We start from the raw sequence: 20402 nt of genomic DNA on the forward strand, positions 1-20402 counted from the left end.
AAGACAATGGGAGAAACTCCACGGCTGACAGCCCCTTCCCCAAAGTGATGTGATGCAGTTTGGACATATAAAGGCCTAGTATCCGTGGGGAAAGAGCATGTCTGTGCGTGTGAAAATCAGACCAGGATTCATGGCCTGATTTTGCACTTGCCTGTATGAAGTTAGCCTTACAGACACTAAGATGACCATAATACGTACATGTGAAACAGACCAAAGGATACTATTACACTAGCGGCCACCACTAGTGCTCATGCTTTCTTGCCCTTGAGCATACATCAGGTCCTAAAACTCTTGGTAAACTAATAGTTGGGGTGCTCCTACAGGCGTGCTGGTGGCTCCTGCTGCTAACTATTTAAAAGGGTTCCCTGCCGCCAAATTTTGATGATCTGATCTATTAATGAGATTGGTGGGTGTGTGCTATTCTGCATTCCTGCTACTCAAGCTAATTGAAGCTGAGACGCTCTGGTGAGTGTCGCGGCCTCTTAATCATGTGACATCGCATTCATTGGTTACATGGTTTGACAACAGTTCAGTTCCATTCAAGTGAATGGGATTTAGCTGCTATTCCAGGCACAGCCGTTCAGTATAGTGCTGTGCCTGGTATGGACTGAAGCGACAGAGCTGACCCAAGTGCCGCTGTCCCTTGAATCAGCTGATTGGTGGTGACCCCAAGAGGCAGAACCCCCCCCCCCCACACACACACAGTTCACCTATCCTGAGAAAAGGTCCTCAATAGTTTAGTGCCGGAAAACCCCCTTATTAGTGAACTATTAATGGTCAGCTGAAAATGATCATGGCAAGGTTTCATTCTCTGGCTGTAAACAGTGTTAGCATTCAGTGACCGTTTTTAAAAAGTGAGCTACAGGAGCAAAATATTAAAAAGTTGGATTATGTAATACATTCAGTGTTATACATACAGGCTCTGGCTGTTAGTTTACCCTAAGCGATAAACATTTTATAATTCCATCTGCTACCTCAAAACTTTACTGCCGTCAGAAGTGTAGAAAGAGGGTAAAAGGAAAAAAACACTAGAATCTCCCAAAATTAAATAAATTCCAGATTTTATTAGTATACAAAGAAACATTGTACATGTCCTCATACACAGCTGAGGAGTTACTTCCAATAAATAGTCAGCCTTGTAACACGTCTCCAATATATGACAGAAATGTGGCGGAGTGTCTTAATTGACTGTGTATGATCAGAAGAGGTCATACAGATCATCCTCTGGTTTGTCTGAACCGTTTCCCAACATCAGATGAAAGCACATAATGAGGGGCAGAGGGGGAAAGGTAGGCTGAAGACTATGTGGGATACCGATGCTAAAGCAGATCTGTCACCTGAATATGCTCTTGTATATAAGAGCACATTACCACAGCGCCAGCTCTGGCCGGCTGTTGTGTAACTACACGTCCACTATATTCTTTCATCGTGCCCGTTAGCCAAATGGCACAAAAGATTTGTGCCACTTTGGATACTAGGAGTACAGACCTGTAGTATTCTGCCCTTACATACAGCATATTCAGCCAACAGATCTGCTTTAAGACACATGGTTTAAAATGACATGTTACTTCTGAAATGAGAGGTGCTCTGATATCTAGATAACATTAAGGGTCTTTTTAACAGCAAATATGATGTCCTTCACTTGCGGTATGCAGTTATCTTCTAATATCTTGGCATAAGGCATGGGAACATCAGCACCGGTCACACGGTAAACAGGGGCATCCAGGTAATTGAACGCTGGTCCTGGAGGAGAGAAGTGATACATTTAAGTAAATGGAGCTGCAAAATCAGACGCATCCAATGTTCAAAAATGCAGGATTGTATTTTACCACTAGGTACTGGAGGTCTTATGCCTAGGGCGGCGCCCAGAGCCGGCAGCATAAGTCGATTATTTATATATATATTTCCTTTCTAAGTCTGGTGGGAGGGGGTTGTGAATCTGGTATGTTTTTGGAGAGGGGGAGAAAGTGACCTGTGAGGCTTCAGACCCTCAAAAGCAGAGTCACGTTTGAGAGAGCTTCAGTCACTAGTGGGGAGGACCCTCCTGCTCTGTGCAATGGCTTTGGCTATTGTGGTCCTGAATTCTGCATTGGCATCTGTATCTGAGAAATGATGGTCACCAGGGCAGCTATGCTTGCTAAAAGCTAAATGAACCATCATGACTTGTACCTGCAGCTGAGGTCCTGTTCACACTAACACTTTCACATATGTTTCAGGTATGCGAGAAATGTACATTTAAAAAGAAAAGTACCGCATGCAGTTTAGGCCTCACGCACACGGGCAGATTTTTGCTGTGGAGTCCGGGTCTGGCGTCCGCCTCCGGGTTCCGCAGCAATAACCCTCCATAGCAGGCTATGTAAAAACGATTCTTCATGCACATGAGTGGAAAATAATGGGGAAGAAGAAAATCGCAGCAAGCTTCAGTTTCCTGCGTTTCCCACACGAACGGCTTCCGTGGGAAAAGGAGGAGTTTAAAAAAAAAAAAAAAAAAAAAGTACCCTTTTCTATATGCTTTATTGGTGGCACCGAAAAGTGTAGGCTCCAATTTTCAATCCCATGAGGAGGAAAAAAAACCACCACGCATTAAAACGTATAACAGGCAAAACGCTGTCATATACCTAGTTTGACTACGATTAACCTGTAATAGCCTGTGAATCCGAGAAAAACTGTTTACAACCTGTAATATACTGTATGACTATCTGTGGCAGCATATATACACAATTTTGAAATGGCAATCTATGGGGCCCAAGTCTTTGCCATACATGTGCTGCCGAATGTAGTACTGCAGCATTATATACAGTACAAACGAGTTGGCTGCCATGTTACTTCAGTACACGGACCCTGGATTTTGTTTTTAACTACTTAACTGCCCTAACAAGCGTTATAGTCCGTGACACTGTGAATGTGATTGTATGCCCAGCCTTCACTGTCCATGTGAGTGTATTACTACTCAGCTCCTTCCAACCCCATTGTAGGGCAGTGATCCGGGCACCAGACAATGCTAGAGCTCCGCCCTGCAAGAGGGGCTCTATTTATTACTAGCTGTTCCCTCAATATTACGAGCATCAGAGCAGTGATGTGGGTGAGGCACTACCATCACAATCAGGCACTCACGTAGTATAATTGTTGGGAAAGCCCACTGTTCCACCCAACACTTGACCATGGTGCGGTTTGCAGAACGTGGCAGGTCTGTTGAGAAATTGGTTGCCAGAGCGGGCCAGGCTCACATGAACGCATTTGTATTGCGGATTAAGCATGTAATGTATATGCACATGCTATTTTATTGCTTATTACGAGTGTACAGCCATATTGTTTTTTTATGCATGTTGCTAAGAAATAAAGTTTCTTAGCAACATGCATAAGGGGGGGGGGGGGGTATTCTACAACTGATCTGTGGTTTAGCAGGTCAGATGGAGGCTTCTCCACACTTGGACCTTCAGAACCAGAGCAAGTGACCCTGATATTAAGGGGCCAAATTGCGCAGTGCTTTGAGATCTTATACAACTACTGGGTGGTCTATTGTAGCCCTACTCTGTGGGCTGACGCAATAGGGGTTCCATTACTTGTCTGCCCACAAATTAGAGCTCTAGATCGATTTGTTCATTTATGTGTTTGTCTTCAGCCCCAAAGTTATATTTTAAGGGATTCTAGACTGTGAAGGGCCTGTCTGAAAAATCCCTCTGCCTCAGTGAAGTTCATTTTGGCAAGCAGCCGACTTTTTGATAGCTCTTTATAACAATTTTTCATGGAGACATAATGACCAAAAGAAAAAAAAAAAAAAAAGCAAAATCTGGCCTTGTGTATTATTATTTTTTTTTTACTGCTGCAGTCCATAAGATTGCATAAAACTCTATGAAATCCCTTGGACTGCAGCTGTCTGACTTCTAAAGACATTATGATTTAAGGCTGTACAGCTCCGATGTTGGAAGACGGCCGTCGGGGTTCTCTTACTGTATATTGCCAGCCTCTCTGCTGTCACAGCCTATCCAATGTGTAACCTCATGCAGTACTGGCTTTAGCCAGCAGATAGCGCCATTGTATAACAGCAGAAAAAGAGTAAGCCCCCTAGGAAAACCAGGATACAAATTGGATTGGAAAGGGTTAAACATCAAATCAGTGACACTACAAAAACCTCTGACGGTATAATAAGCGGATTGGAGTTGACACGGTTGCCGTGACCCCAGCAAGTAGGGATCACCTGTTCAATAACCTGCCGTGCCACTACAGGGCAAACAAAGCATTCCTGTTTCCATTTTGTGCAGATTAGCCATTCCTTTTATAGAACAAAACCCATTTACCTTCAATTTAGTCACGCATTATTGCCTTCATCATAACTTACCTTCCATTATCTTGGCGCAGATTTCAGCTCCTACTCCAAATTGTGGCCACCCTCCTTCTACAGTCACTAAATGGTTTGTCTTCACAACACTGGCTTCAATTGCATCAGTGTCCATTGGCCGGATTGTGCGCAAATTGATAACCTTAATAGAAAATATGTGCATTACTTTATGCCAAAGACGATTTGAGGCCAATATAGAGTTAACACCATTTATTCAGCTTTTTAAACATAAAACTTAAAAATATAATGAATTTAAGTTTTTTTCAGTGTCTTTATTTAAAAGCATTTTTGGTACCTTTTTTATTTCGCGACATTCTAAAAAAAACTTTTTTTCCAAGTCCTGCAGAAGGAGTCTATAGAAAAATATCATCAGAAAAAAATGCCATACCCAATGCGTGCTACATATTGATAAAAGGAATGCCGCCAATGCTGTTTGGTTAGGTTTATTTTTTTATATTCCACTATAAACTTTTCCAACCTCATGAATTTTATTTTCTTTTTCGTGACCAGAGAAGTTTCTGCAGAGGAGCAGCAGAAACTGATAAACATGCTGTCAGTCCACCACCAGGGCTGACATGCCGCCGTTTTTTTCATTTATTTTGTTTTCATTTTGGATCTAGCTTGCGCCGTTAGCTATTTAGCTGTACTAGAAGTTATTATCCAGTTTGGGTTATATCTAGTTTCTGGCTGAGCTTTGTTTCAGTGACCAGCTGGCATCATAGTTACTCCAGATATCTTAGTGGAAGGTTCAGTTTGGATCACATGCATTAGAATATAACGGCATGACTGAGATTAGGACTTCTTATTCTATCATACTAGTCCTTATAAACGAGGGGGATTGATTGCCTATCCTCTACTCCTTTCAGCATTTAGCTGCATGAAATTGCGGTCTGTTTTAGGATCTACCAACTGATATATATATATATATATATATATATATTATCTTTAACCATCGTCCAGTTCATCTGGACTTATATCTTTTGGATTGCTATTATCCTCTTACTCAGATATGCAACTTTTTTAGCCACTATCTGGTCTAACTAAAGCTAATCTCTCTATATATTAATCTTCTAAGCCACTATCCGGTTCATTACGACTGGAACCATCCAATTTTTCTTGCCCCTGAGGAACCCTTTAATGGGGGAAACGCGTAGGGCTAAACTTACCATCCAGGTCTCTTTGTAGTAGTCACCCAGCTATCGGGTAGACACCTGCGCTGTAATCACTGTAAACAACCAAGATATCTGTTCCGTTCTGGACTGATTGAACTAGTTGGTTGAGCGCCCACCGTTGGAACTTAACCAAATCAGTCGTTATCTTAGTGCTTTAGTGGCTCTAAACGGATTATTTTCAACAATCCTTTCTCTATTTGTAAATACATGTATATGTTTGTCCTTCTATACCTTTTTAATTAATTAGAATAAAAGTTATATTTTAGGATTCTTTAAGGTCCAACCAAGTAAGCTTCTTATTTTATGCCATTGTAAAAAATTTGGTTGAAGAACCACTTTAAACCCTTAATGACGCAGTCCTACCTCTCCCCCCCACCCTTATTTTCTCCCCCCCCCCCCCCCCTTAAAAAAAAAATAAAATAAAAAAAAATCGTAACTCCTTTATTTATCCATAGACGTCGCTGTATGAGGGCTTGCTGTTTGCGGGACAAGTTGTATTTTTCACTGGTGCTATTTAATGTATCATATAATGTACTGAAAAACTTGTAAAAAATTCTAAGTGGAGTAAAATAGAAAAAAAAAAAAAAAAGACATCCGCCATCTTTTGGTGCGTCTTGTTTCTACGGCGCACAAACTGCAACACAAATGACATAACTTTATTCTATGGGTCAGTATGATTACTACGATACCAAACCTGTATACTACTTTTTTTTTCCAAAGACATTTAATTTTTTATTATTTTCTGCCTCCATCTTCTGCGCGCAATAACTTTTTAAAATTTTCTGTCGACGTAGTTCAGCGAGGGATCATTTTTTGCGGGAGGACACGTAGTTTACGTTAGTACCAATTCGGAATACATACGACTTTTTGATTGCTTTTTCTTGCATTTTTTTCTGGGAGACAGGGTGACTGAAAAAGTGCATTTCTGGCGCTATTTTTTCCTTCTTTCTTTCCTCAGACAATGTTCACCGTGTGGGGTAAATAGTGTGCTACTTTGATAGATCGGACTTTTACAGACCTGGCCACACCAAATATGTATTTTTCTTTTAGGATTTAGATATTTTTATTGGAGATATGACAAAAGGGGGGTGATTTAATTTTTTTTTTTTAAACAATAATACTTTATTGCTCTTATTTTGTACTACATATAGGGGACTACAACATGTGATGCTTTGATTGCTTCTGCAGTATAACGTAATGCTATAGCATACTTGACAGCGGCATTTATAGGGTTAATAGCTGCGATCGGCTGGGAGGTCGATTGCAGCTATTGCCCGCGGGTGTCAGCTGTAACAAACAGCGGACGCCTGCGCTGTATGAAGAGAGTTCGCCCTGCGATCTCTCTTCATACATACCCAGATGCTGCAGGAAGTTAATGTACCGTATATACCGGCGTATAAGACGACTTTTGAACCCCGAAAAATCTGCTCTGCAGTCGGGGGTCGTCTTATGCGCCGGTAATACAAAAAAAAAAAAAGTGTAAAAAAAAAAAAATTTTATTACTCACCTCCCACGGCGTTCTGTCGCGCTCCGGCAGGATGTCGCTCGCTCCGGCAGGCTGTCGCTGGCTCCTCGTCCCCGCCGCAGCATAGCTTTCTGAATGCGGGGCTTGAAATCCCCGCTTCCAGAAAGCTAATACACACGCCGGCAGCCATGACAGCATTGAATGGCTGTGATTGGCTAAAGCACACGTGGCTTCAGCCAATCACACTATTCAATGACATCATTGAATGGCTGTGATTGGCTGAAGGCGCACGTGTTAGCAATCACACCCATTCAATGATGTCATTGAATAGTGTGATTGGCTGAAGCCACGTGTGCTTTAGCCAATCACAGCCATTCAATGATGTCATGGCTGCCGGCGTGTGTATTAGCTTTCTGGAAGCGGGGATTTCAAGCCCCACATTCAGAAAGCTATGCTGCGGCGGGGATGAGGAGCGAGCGACAGCCTGCCGGAGCGCGACAGAACGCCGGGGGAGGTGAGTAATGAATTTTTTTTTTTTTCTCCACTGAATACCGGCGTATAAGGCGACAGTTGGGGGGTCGTCTTATACGCCGGTATATACGGTATGTCCTGGAGCAAGAAGGGGTTAAAGTAAAATCTGGCTGCGCAGTTTTTAACCTTGTGGGGAAGAAAAAATAGAAAAAAAACAACACTTTTTTTTTTCTAAAGTCATAATTGATTGTGTGTTACGTTTTTTTCCTGGTTACATCATACAGAGAGTAAAGGCTTTCAATAGGCAATGATTATAGAATTACAGCCACATTTGTAAAACTTCAGAGCACATTACTAAAGTGGAGCGCACAAAACTGTTCTCTAATGGAGAGTGCATGCAAGGACTCCAGAGGGGGAATGGGCAGCCCAGTAAGTATAAAGGACACCCCTAGACTCAACAGGACCCATCCTATAAGCACCATAAACTAGTTTATGGTGCTTATAAGAGATGACCGGTTCCCTTTAAGGTGCATATATCATATGACTAAATTGTGATGATTACACCACTTACCTCACAATCAATTTGTTCTTTAGCCAGAACACTGGCAGCCTCTAGGCAATGACCCACAGATCGAGAATGGGCAACCAGAGTGATCTGACTACCTGTTTTGGGGGAAGAAAAACAGGTAAGAAACGAGGAGAGACCTGTTAATCAACGAGCCAAGTGAAGAGATACCAGAGGGAAGCCGTCCAGCGGATACTTCTTCTGCAGCCCACTTATTTTTCTGTTAAACCTCTGCAGCGATTCAGAACATAACATTTATTTGTAATGAGGGAGCTGGTCATTATACGATGCTTACTGCAGTTAGGACGGTATGAACGTGCTGACGGATTCCCTTTAAGGGTCTGTTCACACGCCGCTGAATTCTAGCAGAACGTTTTGCATCCAATAATCCCTACATCTCTTTGGAATTGTCTCTGCAGCATTTACATGGATCTCTTAAAACACAAATCTGTAGCATATAAATAAACTCTTAGGCTACCTTCACACAGGCGAGAAAATTGTGCTAGGTTTGTATTCACATCCGCAGGGAATTCACATGGTAGGGAGCGCGATATAAGGGCGGGATTCCCAGCCGGATGTCACCCTCGCCAGTGTGAAGTTAGCCCTAGCTTGAAGAGTGACAGAACTCCCCAATTAAAGTGTACAAAGCTTTGTCCTTATTACTGCATGTATGGAAACGGCATGTTATAGGGACGGTCTCATGAAAATTGTTTTAGTTAAAAGGGGTTGTCCGTTTACCGAAGAACATTTCTGCAATAGCTCCTTCTGCCTTAAAATTATAAACAGAGCAGTACTTATCCGCCTTCTGCCACGGGGAGCCAGTGATGTTGCTCTGCCGTCCCCGCGATGATTGTTGTGGAAGAGGACGTCAGCGGTAGTCAACTGACCACTGTAGCCAATCAGAGGCTGCAGCATCTCTGTTCTGAACTCCTGGCATCATGCTGCCCAGGATGTGAGCGCTGATGCTAAGAGAATAGGCAGTGACACTACAGCCCTTGATTGGCAGCAGCGGTCAGGTGACTTTAGACAGCAGGGCAACATCGCTGGATCCCCACAGCAGACGACGGGCAAGTACTGCTCTGCTTGTGATTTTAGGACAGCAGAAATGTTGTCCGGTGACAGGACAACCACTTTAAAATGCCCCCCATAATAAGCCTTTTTTTGTTTTTTCTTTTATTTACACTTCTCTTAAAAAGGGTTTCTATCCCCAGATATTCCAGGACTAATATTAGAGTAGCGCCACCAGCTATCTCGAATCTATTTCCGCTTTGGTAACTGTTCTACCTGCTCAGTGTTGCGACCCTCTCGGCTCCACTGGGTGCAAGGAGGGATCCCTGGTGTGGCGAGCGGCAGCTTGTGAAGTTGCTGCATTTTCTCATGTCAGAATAGGTGCAGGCAAATGATAAGATAGTAAAACAGCGTTACTGCAGAGAAGCAAGACTGAGTAGGTGTAACCACCTTGGAACATGTACCGAGATGAACCAGTCACAGAAAAAATCTTCAATATAGACAGCAGGTGGCGCTATTCTAACATGAATCATGGAGTACCTGAAGATATTTAAAAAAAAATAAAAATGTTTCTAAGTAGAAATAAAAAAGGTTTATAATTATGAGCTGGATTTAACTATAAACAATATTTTTCGTGGGACAATCCTTTAAAACAACAACTTTCTCCTTCTCAGCCAAGATGTCCGAGTCACTGTGGATTTAACACACAGGGTCCAACTTTACCTGCTGAGCTCTGATCTGACGTGCAACTGAAAAGCAAGCACTATGTTATTTTCCGTAAACCTCAAAAACAAATGTGGATGTGGCCAATCAGCAGTGCAGGATGGGAAATTTATGATACACATTTGTGCTTACAAAAAAAAAAAATCTATGTGCTTGCTACCAAAACATCCCCATTCAGATAAATAAAAAATAGACAGCATGTTCCATTTTAATGCATGTAATGCACGAAAATAGCACATATTAAAGTTATTAAACTTAACTGCCCATCAAAATCAATAGAAGCATGCTTGTATTTTTTGTGCGTGCCAAAAAAAAAACAAAAAAACACCGTAAAAACATGCAGATATGTGCAAGAATGCAACGGCCATCGCGCAAATATGCAGCACAAATACACCCGTGTGAAGACAGCCTCAATATTTTTCTTTTTAATTGTAACCCTCACTTGCCTCAAACAATATATTAAAATACTGTGCAACAGGAGCACCACATCACACAACCCATGTCATCATTGGGTCTTCTGGCCCTGGTAACATTCCGCACACAGGTGATATGGACTACTAATGGAGATGCCAAGGCCTGATCAGTCAGTGACTGCAGCACGTGGGTAAACAGCCCCATCACCCCTGCAGCCAATGTCAAACACCAGTCCCAATTCGTTTATCCACCCCCCCCCCCCCTCTCCCACTGTCAATGTTTTTTTATATTGCTAAAAACCCCTTCAACTAATTTCAGCCATAGAATTAACAAGCAAGTAAGGAAAAAAAAAAAAAAAACACGGAAAAACAGAAACCGGAACTTACCTTGTCGCTCTATCTTAGCCTTTCCAATGGGGATAACAAAGTCTTTTGACTGGACTTCCTCGGATAGTTCAAAGGGGACACCATACATCAGCTCATTCTCTAGCAGTACCACTGAAAACAAAACAGGGACAGATTAGCATAGATTTGGTCCGCAGAGTACAGCTACCGAAAGAGAGAATTTTATAAGATCCTCACCTGGATTATCATCTCGGATTGCAGCTTTCAGAAGACCTCTAGCATCTTCAGCATTCCAGGGACTCAGCACCTTCAATCCTGGGCAATGTCCGTACCAGGCAGCAAAGCACTGGGAGTGCTGGGCAGCAACACCAGCAGATGCACCATTTGGCCCCCGGAAAACAATAGGGACAGGCACCAGGCCTGCTGACATGTAATAGGTCTTAGCAGCAGAGTTAATGACTTGATCGATAGCTTGCATGGAGAAATTGAAAGTCATAAACTCGCAGATTGGCCTCAACCCAGCCTGTTAAAATAAAAATATTAGCTATATAATTTTTTTTTATTATTTTGCTTGTTCATTGACTGCATGTTCCTCATAATGCAAAACTTAACATAAAGCCACTTACCATAGCAGCACCAACAGCAATCCCAGTAAACCCCATCTAAAAAGAGAGGGGAAAACGTAAAAAATACAAACCATGAAGTTAGTTATCAAACTAGATAAGAGAACAGGGGGATCTACTGTGTTTAAGCTTTACATTTTTTCATCAGCAATACATTGTAGACGTGCAAGACAAGCTGCTCCACATGCACATCGGTCAGAAGTCGGTGCAGTGACTCTTCTGTGCTTGTACATAGATTAGGACCCAAAAATCCATCCTATACATATGGATGTGATGCTGTCTGCAGCATGTGAATGGATTTCTAGCTCCAAGCAGATGAATGGGACAATTGCAGAAGTTTGCATTGAGCTCAGAACACTTTCCCAAATCTATATTAAAGGGGTTCCCCAGAAAGAGAAAAACATGGCTACTTGCTTCCAGAAACAGTGCCACACCTGTACATGGGTAGTCAATGAGCTTGAGCTGCAGTACCGCATACAATGTGTGGATAGGTGTGGCAATGCTTTTGGAAGGAACCAGCCATTACATTCTAACCCTGGACAACCCCTTTAAAAGGGGTTATCCCACTGAATCAATAAAGGATTGATCTCTCGGGGTCTGACCACTCGAATCCGTTGGGATGGCATGGTGTTACATTTCTTCAAGTCACATACCTCAGATATAGGAGTATCCATAACCCTCTTATCACCAAACTTTTTCCATAGACCTCTGCTGACCTAAGAAATTGAAAGAAACCACAGCATTAACAGACCTGCACAGATCAGAAAGACTATCAGAAGAGTTTCTCAAGTACCCTCCATCTATTGGCCAACAAAGCAGTCTGATTAGCACATACACCATGACCTTCTAAGGATATCAGAAGACTGGAACTTTATAACAAACAGATAAGTTATGAACTTCACACCAAGTTGGGTGATCCACCGCACACACGAATGACTGTTTGCTCGGACCTAACAGACAATTCTCCATACTGACAAATTTTCGTTAGCTGTCCTGACATAATCTGGCTCAGTATACGCTCTCCTTACCCACAAAATTATTTTGGAGCATCTTTTCTTATAGCGTTATATTGTGATGTTCCTCTGTTAGAAGTAATGATTGTCGCACAAACTAACGAAAATCCTTGATAATCGTTCCGCCTAAATGGAAAGCTATCCTGCACTATTAGTTTACTTTTCATTTGTAACTCAGTTTCAAACAGCATATATAAAAAAAAAAAACAAAATTGCTGGCTTGCTCACTTGTCACTGCGTCTAAAACGCTCCCCGCTCAATGTTTCACGTAGAATGTGAAGCGCAGAGCAAGAAGTGAGTGATTCTCAGCAATGATCTGTCTGTCTAGACGTTCTGCACGAGCAACTAGTGGTGATGTTACCCACTCGTGCGCTTGTTTAGCCAACAGTCGCCCCGTGTAAATAGGGCATTAGTCTACCTGGAAATGTAAATTGAAAGCTATATATTACTAGGCTTTTTGTGAATAGAGTGCATCCCTACAGTCTGATCCTGTCAACACCGATTGGACAACACAATGTGTGGTGACACCCACTATTGAGAAGGAGAATGGTAATACCCAGTTGTCAATTTATACGTTTCTAAGTGGAATAAGAGAGGAACAGGACAATGCAGAGTTCTAAAAAAAGACGTTCCAGGATTGTTATTTCATGGAGATTACACACGTTTACAGAAATAGATATGATAGATTCTCTTAAAGTACAGCATCACTGACAAGACATTTCCCTTTAAATAAGGCCACCTACACACATGCAGAATCCTGCAGTGGCGTCGGTGAGTACCTGTTACTTTCATTTTTTTCAATCTGTGCTGCAGATGGTCCGCATGGCGAGCTGTCGGACATTCGCAGTACAGATTTTTTTGAAAGTTCTGCTATTTCCACGTCACTGCGATAATGCGAAATCCACGACCCTTTCACAATGTGACTGTGGAAGGGCCGGGGATCGGACGGCTTCCATTAACTTGAACGGAAGCCATCAGTGTGGAATTCGCAAAAAAATGGAGCATGCTGCAATTTCTCATCCGCTTGCAGAAACCACAATTGGTTTGTGCAAGTGTGCAGGAAGAATTGATTTCCCATAGCATGCTATGGCCGCTATTCGCTGCGGATCCACGATGTGTGCACCTGCTGCAGATTCCACAGCAAATATTTGTCCGTGGACAGGAGCCCTTACAGGGGTATGTTTAAAACTGCCAAAAGTGATCACACAGCAACTCTGCTCCAATAAGAATTGCTGCAAAAGTTCTTGGCAACATGGAATGAAGGAGAGATGCTGGCTGCAGGGCTCTCTTCCTGAAGTATGGTCCAGAGATGGTTTATGAAAGTGTTAAAGGGGTTCTGACATAAAAAAAAAAAAAAAAAAAAAAATTGTACTCACCTTGCCTGGCCCGATCACCAGACATGTCCCCTCCAGCCGGCATCTTCTTCTGTGCCTTTAAAGCAGAGCAGGAGCGGTCAAAAAGACCGCTTCCGGCTCTGGTCCGTCCGTCAGGCACTTCCGAGGTGAACGGACGGACCGCCCACAGCAAGCACGTCACAAGCAGTGCTTGCTGTGGGCGGCCCGTCCGTCCTGCTGAACTCCGGAGTGCTGCGCATGCGCAGTGGAGACGCAGCCCGTCCTGACTCCTGTCAGAGGGCACCTCTCCACTGCGCATGCGTGTGATCCCGGAGCGGCGCGGCTCGTGCAGACAGAAGAGGAGGAACAGCGCCTGCCAGGAGATGACCCCCCCGATGTCAACAACAACGGAAGAACAGGTAAGTATTATCTTTTTATGCTTTAGCAGCCATTAAACCATGGGTTCCCTGGGTCCATTAGGCAGACCAGGGAACAATGGCTGCTAAAGCATAAAAACATTATTTGTGTCAGAACCCCTTTAAACGGCTCCCCAGAGTCCACACAGGACTTTGCTCTTTTATGATCATACAGCAGATGCCATCATTTAAAGCACCGCCATCTAATGGTAATATTGGGAGCTCTTCTATATTGCCGTCTCTTTACGATATCTCCCATTGTCCAATTTGTTTGCAATCAGGTGAGAAGTGTTGCCTTATGCTGCGGCTGCAGATTACACAGACGACATGCAGGAAGGTGGACTTCTACTGGATTTTTCAGGTAATGAAGCATAATCTATAACGAAAGCTGTAGATACCCACGTGCTGCATGCCAGCCAGTCAAGAGTACCCACGGCTGTTGGGATGAAAGACACTTTGTACGGTTTTAGCACATTTGAAAAGGAAAAATGTCTTTAAGTCATAAATACAGCGGACTCTGCTGGTTAGCACGCAGAAGGCGGTCATTCTCAACGATATCATGTGAGGCGTATCATTTAACCCCTTAACGACCAGCCCATAGTGTTTTTACGTCCTCCCGAAGTGGGCTTTATTCTCTGAGGACGTAAAAACGTGTCCTGCAGAGAATAAAGCCCCCCGGGCTGTGGACGTGACAGCACGCTGCTCCCTGCTCTCCTGCCGCTCCGGGCCCCGAAGCCGGTCTTCTGCGCATGCGCGCCAGGCGGCATTACGTCAGCCGCATGCGCAGAAGGCCCGGCGGCGCAGGAGATTTAAAATCTCCTGGCTCCCGGCTCCTGTAGGTAGCCGGGAGGCAGGAGATGTCAGAGGGGACTGCGGTGAGCGGTCCCCGGTACCGCGATCGCCGTTATCCATTGGATAGCGGCGATTGCGAAAAAGTTAAAAAAAGTTTTTAAAAAGTCAGTTTCACCTCCCCTCATGGATCGGATCCATGAGGGGAGGTGAAAATACTCACCCCCAGTCCTCAACGGTGTCCCGATGTCCCGGGACCCGAATCCCCGTCTGCGCATGCGCGCCCGATGATTGACATCGGGCGCGTGCACAGAGGGGCTCGAGCCCCGGGAAATTTAAAATCCCTCTGTTCCTGGCTGCCATGTGTAGCTAGGAGCAGAGAGATTATACCGGGGACATGATCACTGTCATCCAATGGATGACAGTGATCATGTAAAGTGAAAAAAAAAAGTTTTAAAAAAGTTTAAAAAGCGTACGTTTCATCTCCCCTCACGGATCATATCCGTAAGGGAGGATGAGAGTACGTACCTAAGGCCCCCGGATTTATCCGCAGACCTTACCACAGCTTCTGCGCACGCGTCCGTCACCAAAATGGCGGGCGCATGCGCAAAAGCTGTGGATTGCCAGGATAGTTTAAATTCTTCCTGCTCCCGGCTACAAAACGTCGCCAAGAGCATGGAGATTTCACAGGGGGCCGCGGTGAGCGGTTCCTGGTCACGTGTTCGCCATTATCCAATAATGGCGATCACGTAAAAGTAAAAAAAAAATTTGAAGTTTCATCTCCCCTCACTGATGCGATCGGTGAGAGGAGATGAAACTTTTCACCGGAGGCCTTCGTATTTGAACCCCGACACGATCCTCCTCCGTGGACCTTCCCGAATTCTGCACATGTGATTGCCGGCAAAAAGCCGGACACATGCGCAGGAGACGGGGAGCCCAGGAAACTTAAAATCTCCTTGCTCCCAGCGACCAACGGTCACAGAAAGCCTGGAGCAGTGACGGGTAGGGGCCTCGTTGAGCGTTCCCCAGTCACGTGATAAAAAGGTAGCGATCTACCTTTGGCCGGTCTCACATGACCGGCTGGGAATTACGGATTCCGCATGCGTCTGATCCGCAGTATTACGCAGATCAATCGCATTGGATTACACAATTCCGCTCACATTAGCGGGTCGGAATTGTGTAATCCACTCGCAGAAAAGAGAACGCAGCAGGTTCTATTTTACCGCGGATATCCGCAGCATAGAGCCCGTAGTGCTCCATAGTCGTGGATATACCCGCAGCCCATACGCAACTACATTGTATACGGGCTGCGGGTACCCATGTCATCGCTAAGCGACGGTGCGGGAAATACAAACAACAAAAAAGGTGTACTGCGCATGAACGCCTGTGTGAGTACGCAGTTATGCGCAGTACATTACGTGGCCGTACGCAGGGTCACAGCCGGCTCACAGCTGGGATCCACTGCAGGCCTCCGCAAGCGGATTCCGCCTGCACCCGCGTGAGCCCGGCGTTATTCAGACCGCTACCTGTAATACGTAATTTACAAGAAGCCCCGGGAACGCTCGCCTTCATGCAGTTCCAGGAGCACCTTGTTGAGTGCCTTCTGTGTGAGACCGCCGCACCTCATCAAGCTTATGAAGACTCACGGAACGCCACTTTTTACACCCCATAGCCGCCACTGAGGTCAAGAAAAGCCCCTCAAAATACATGAGAGGAGGGGGGATACCAGTTTTATTGCCCCATGGGCCCATTCCAACCAGCCTCCGTAATTACCCCTGTCTTCGGAAATACCACACAGTTCACATTATTACTTTTATCTAAGATTTGCGAACGCCAAAAAGAGCGCTGAGTGTGTGTGTGTGTGTGTGTGTGGGGGGGGGGGGGGGGGGGGGGAATTTTTAGGGAGTCAATTTTTATTCCGTACAAATAAGCAATGGGGCCTGGAATTTATTCAGTTGTGCCCTGAAATCCAACGGGTGTACCCTCCTTTATAGGCCTTGCCATGCGTCCTGTAAGTAGATTAGGGCCACAATGGGTATGTTTCTGAACTCGGGACAAACGGGGGTATCCATTTGGGGGTGAATGTCTTCATTCCTATGTACACTGTACAAAAAAAAACTATTTTTAAATTGAAAAAAATTGCCAAAAAAAATTGAAAATCGTAACTTTTTCCTTCTGCTTTGCTTAGATTCATTCAAATACTGTGGGGTCAAAATACGCAGTACACCCCTAGATGAATTCGTTAAGGGGTCTAGTTTTCAAAATGGGGTCATTTGAGGGGGTTCTTTATAGTTTTGGCCACTCAATGGCTCTATTATTGGGCAATGGAGCCTGAAATTTATTCAGTGGTACCCTGAAATCCAACGTGTATTCCTTTCATTGTAGGCCTAGCCATGGGTCCTGTAAGTCTATTAGGGCCACAATGAGTATGTTTCTGAACACGGGACAGGGGTATCCATTTTGGGGTGAAAGTCTTCATTTATATGTGTGCTGTACAAAAAACCTGTTTTTAAAATGACAGAATTGCCGAAAAAACGAGAATCACAATTTTTTCCTTTTGCTTGGTTTGAATTCATTCAAAAACTGTGGGGTCAAAATATGCAGTACACCCCTAGATAAATTCCTAGTTTTCAAAATGGGGTCATTTGTGGGGGTTTTCTATGGTTTTGGGCGCTCAAGAACTCTACATGTGTGCTATGGGGCCTCAAAGGACTTCAAGCAAAATTTCTGTTTTGAAAGACACTGACTACTCCTTTCATTTTGGGCCCCGTTGTGGACTCAGATATAACAATAGGGCCACAATGGGTATATTTCTGAACACGGGAGAAATAGGGGTATCCATTTTGGGGTGTAAATCCTGATTTTCATGTAAACTATAGGAAAAAAATATATGTCTTTAAAATGACAGATTAGCAAAAATATGAAATTTTACTTTTTCTCCTCTAAATTGAATTAATTCCTGAAAAAAAACTGTGGGGTCAAAATACTCATGACACCCCTCAGTGAATACACTAAGGGGTGTAGTTTTTAAAATGGGGTCATTTGGGGGGGGGGGTATCTATTATTCTGACACTCATGAGCCTTTCCAATCTTGGCTTGGTATAGGAAAACAAAGTGTTCCTCAAAATGCTAAAAAGTAATGTTAAATTTGTACGTCTCCTAAATGGTTAAAAAAAACGAAAGTTTTTCCAATGTGCGCCCAAAATAAAGTAAACGGGTGGAAATATAAATCTTAGCAAAAATTTCTATATTATGTTTGCACATATATAAGATATTGCAGTTAGAAATGTGAAAAAAATGACGATTTTTTCAAAATTTTCCCAATTTTGGCGCTTTTAATAAATAAACACAAATTCTATCGGTCTATTTTTTCCGCCTAAATGAAGTACAACATGTGGCGAAAAAACAATGTCAGAATCGCTTGGATATGCAAAACCTTTCTGGTGTTTTTCCATGCTAAAGTGACATGTCAGATTTGCAAAATTTGGCCTGGTCATTAAAGGGGTTGTCCCGCGCCGAAACGGGTTTTTTTTTTTTTAACCCCCCCCGTTCGGCGCGGGACAACCCCGATGCAGGGGTTAAAAAAACAAACCGCTCAGCGCTTACCTGAATCCCGGCGGTCCGGCATCTTCATACTTACCTGCTGAAGATGGCCGCCGGGGTCTGCTCCCTCCGTGGACCGCAGCTCTTCTGTGCGGTCCATTGCTGATTCCAGCCTCCTGATTGGCTGGAATCGGCACGTGACGGGGCGGAGCTACACGGAGCCGGCATTCTGCACGAGCGGCTCCATTGAAGAGAGCAGAAGACCTGGACTGCGCAAGCGCGGCTAATTTGGCCATCGGAGGGCGAAAATTAGTCGGCTCCATGGGAACGAGGACGCTAGCAACGGAGCAGGTAAGTAAAAAACTTTTTATAACTTCTGTATGGCTCATAATTAATGCACAATGTACATTACAAAGTGCATTAATATGGCCATACAGAAGTGTATAGACCCACTTGCTGCCGCGGGACAACCCCTTTAAGGCGCAAACATGCTTGGTCACTAAGGGGTTAAAATAGGTCGCTACTTGACACTTTGAACATAAATCCCGCCAGCCTAGGCACACTGTACCCCATATGCGCCCGCCAGCCTAGGCACACTGTACCCCATATGCGCCCGCCAGCCTAGGCACACTGTACCCCATATGCGCCCGCCAGCCTAGGCACACTGTACCCCATATGCGCCCGCCAGCCTAGGCACACTGTACCCCATATGCGCCCACTAGTGTAGATATACTGTACCTTATATGCGCCGTCATACTGAGCAACTTCCTCCCCCAACAGAAACACTTTTTCATCTCTTTCCAGCTCTTCATCCAAAGCCTGGTTTAAAGCATCCCGCACGGTGACCTACAGCAAGCAGAGAGCACTGTGATCATACATACCACCACAAGGAGGAAGAGACCAGCAAGACACTTCATATGTAATAAGTCCAATATGTCGGACCTGTGCGTTCACTCCTGTCTTTCCATTCATACATTTAAAGGGCACCTGTCATATTGTACTGCGTGTTCAATCTACAGGCATTGTGATAGAGAGCAGGAGGAACTGTGTAGATCAAGATTTACAGCTTTCTGGGGTAGGCGTCAGGATAAGCAAAGGTTGATGTACATCCCTGCATATGGGAGACTAAGGAGTCCAGTGGGTGGAGTCAATCCGTGACCGACGGCCCTACCGCTATAAGCCTGCAAACAGATATGGCTGCCACTGGACTCCTAGGATCACAACGAGCAGGAACAGAAATCAGTGAATGACAAGTTATCCTTAGGGCTTGTGCAGGCAGGTGGAAGCGCATTACAAGCGCACGAATACACCGTGTGTATGCGCAGATAACATGCGCTGCCGCCATGTATCCAGCCCGCTCCAGCGTGTATTTGTGTGCACAGATGCATAGAGTCGGATTTCGTGCATATATGCAGGTTTTCTGTGTATGTCAAACACATTTATGCGCCCCTACTGATCTCAATGGGCCCTTTAACCCTTTACCATCCAGAGTTGGCCCTCGCCAGACTTTAAGCTTTCCCTGCATCGCTCCGACATGTCTCTAACAGTACGTGGGCCGGCGTTGCGATGGCGGAGGCCGCTCTGCATATTTACGCTACAGTACGCAGGCCGGCGCTCCAGCTCCCACAACGGGGTCACACAGGGAAATCTTAATGTCGGACCAGGGCTGACACAGGATTGGAAAGGGTTAATTTTCAAAAAATTGCTGTGTTTCCGGTCCAAAGAGTCCACAACGCGCTCTCACACCCACAATAATAAGCGCTGGGGGTCTGTGGGGGCAGGGAATTGGGTGGTAGGGGTTCACTAACTTGTGACCCCTGATGATAGTAGTTAGGGTATGGTTGCCATGGGCACCGGCTTGTTATCATACTGAGGGTCGGTCACCGCAATGTACACCTACCTGGAGGGCGGCCGGCGAGCTCTTGTGGAATTCCCTCCGGAGTAACACGGATACATGGCTCTGTGGAGACAAGGAGATTATTAACAGCACTGTCCTCACACTCCGCCCCACACGAGCCTTTCCCTCCTCACCTTCCCCCCGCAGAGAATTCTCCTCAGCGCCGCCATCTTGCCTCTGTCCTCTGACAAGACGTCGCCCTTCGCTAAACCGCCCTCCAATCAGATCACCCTGCTCGTCAGGTGACTTCATTAGACCAATCCCAAGTGGAAAGCGGCACACGCCT

General features: G+C 44.6%; 1 protein-coding gene across 1 annotated transcript; it reads right to left on the minus strand.

Annotated features, from left to right (window-relative positions):
* Positions 1 to 1044: 1044 nt before the first annotated feature.
* PDHB (pyruvate dehydrogenase E1 subunit beta) lies at positions 1045 to 20386 on the minus strand. Its single transcript, XM_066596597.1, has 10 exons — positions 20251 to 20386; positions 20120 to 20179; positions 18958 to 19065; positions 11778 to 11840; positions 11128 to 11163; positions 10739 to 11024; positions 10544 to 10654; positions 8019 to 8110; positions 4340 to 4481; positions 1045 to 1743 (listed from the first exon to the last, which is right to left on the minus strand). Exons 1-10 carry the CDS (start codon positions 20284 to 20286, stop codon positions 1595 to 1597), a joined length of 1083 nt encoding a protein of 360 aa, XP_066452694.1. The 5' UTR covers positions 20287 to 20386; the 3' UTR covers positions 1045 to 1594.
* Between the last annotated feature and the right edge of the window lie 16 nt (positions 20387 to 20402).

Source organism: Eleutherodactylus coqui, chromosome 3 (assembly GCF_035609145.1).
Source record: "Eleutherodactylus coqui strain aEleCoq1 chromosome 3, aEleCoq1.hap1, whole genome shotgun sequence".
Lineage (NCBI taxonomy): Eukaryota > Metazoa > Chordata > Amphibia > Anura > Eleutherodactylidae > Eleutherodactylus > Eleutherodactylus coqui.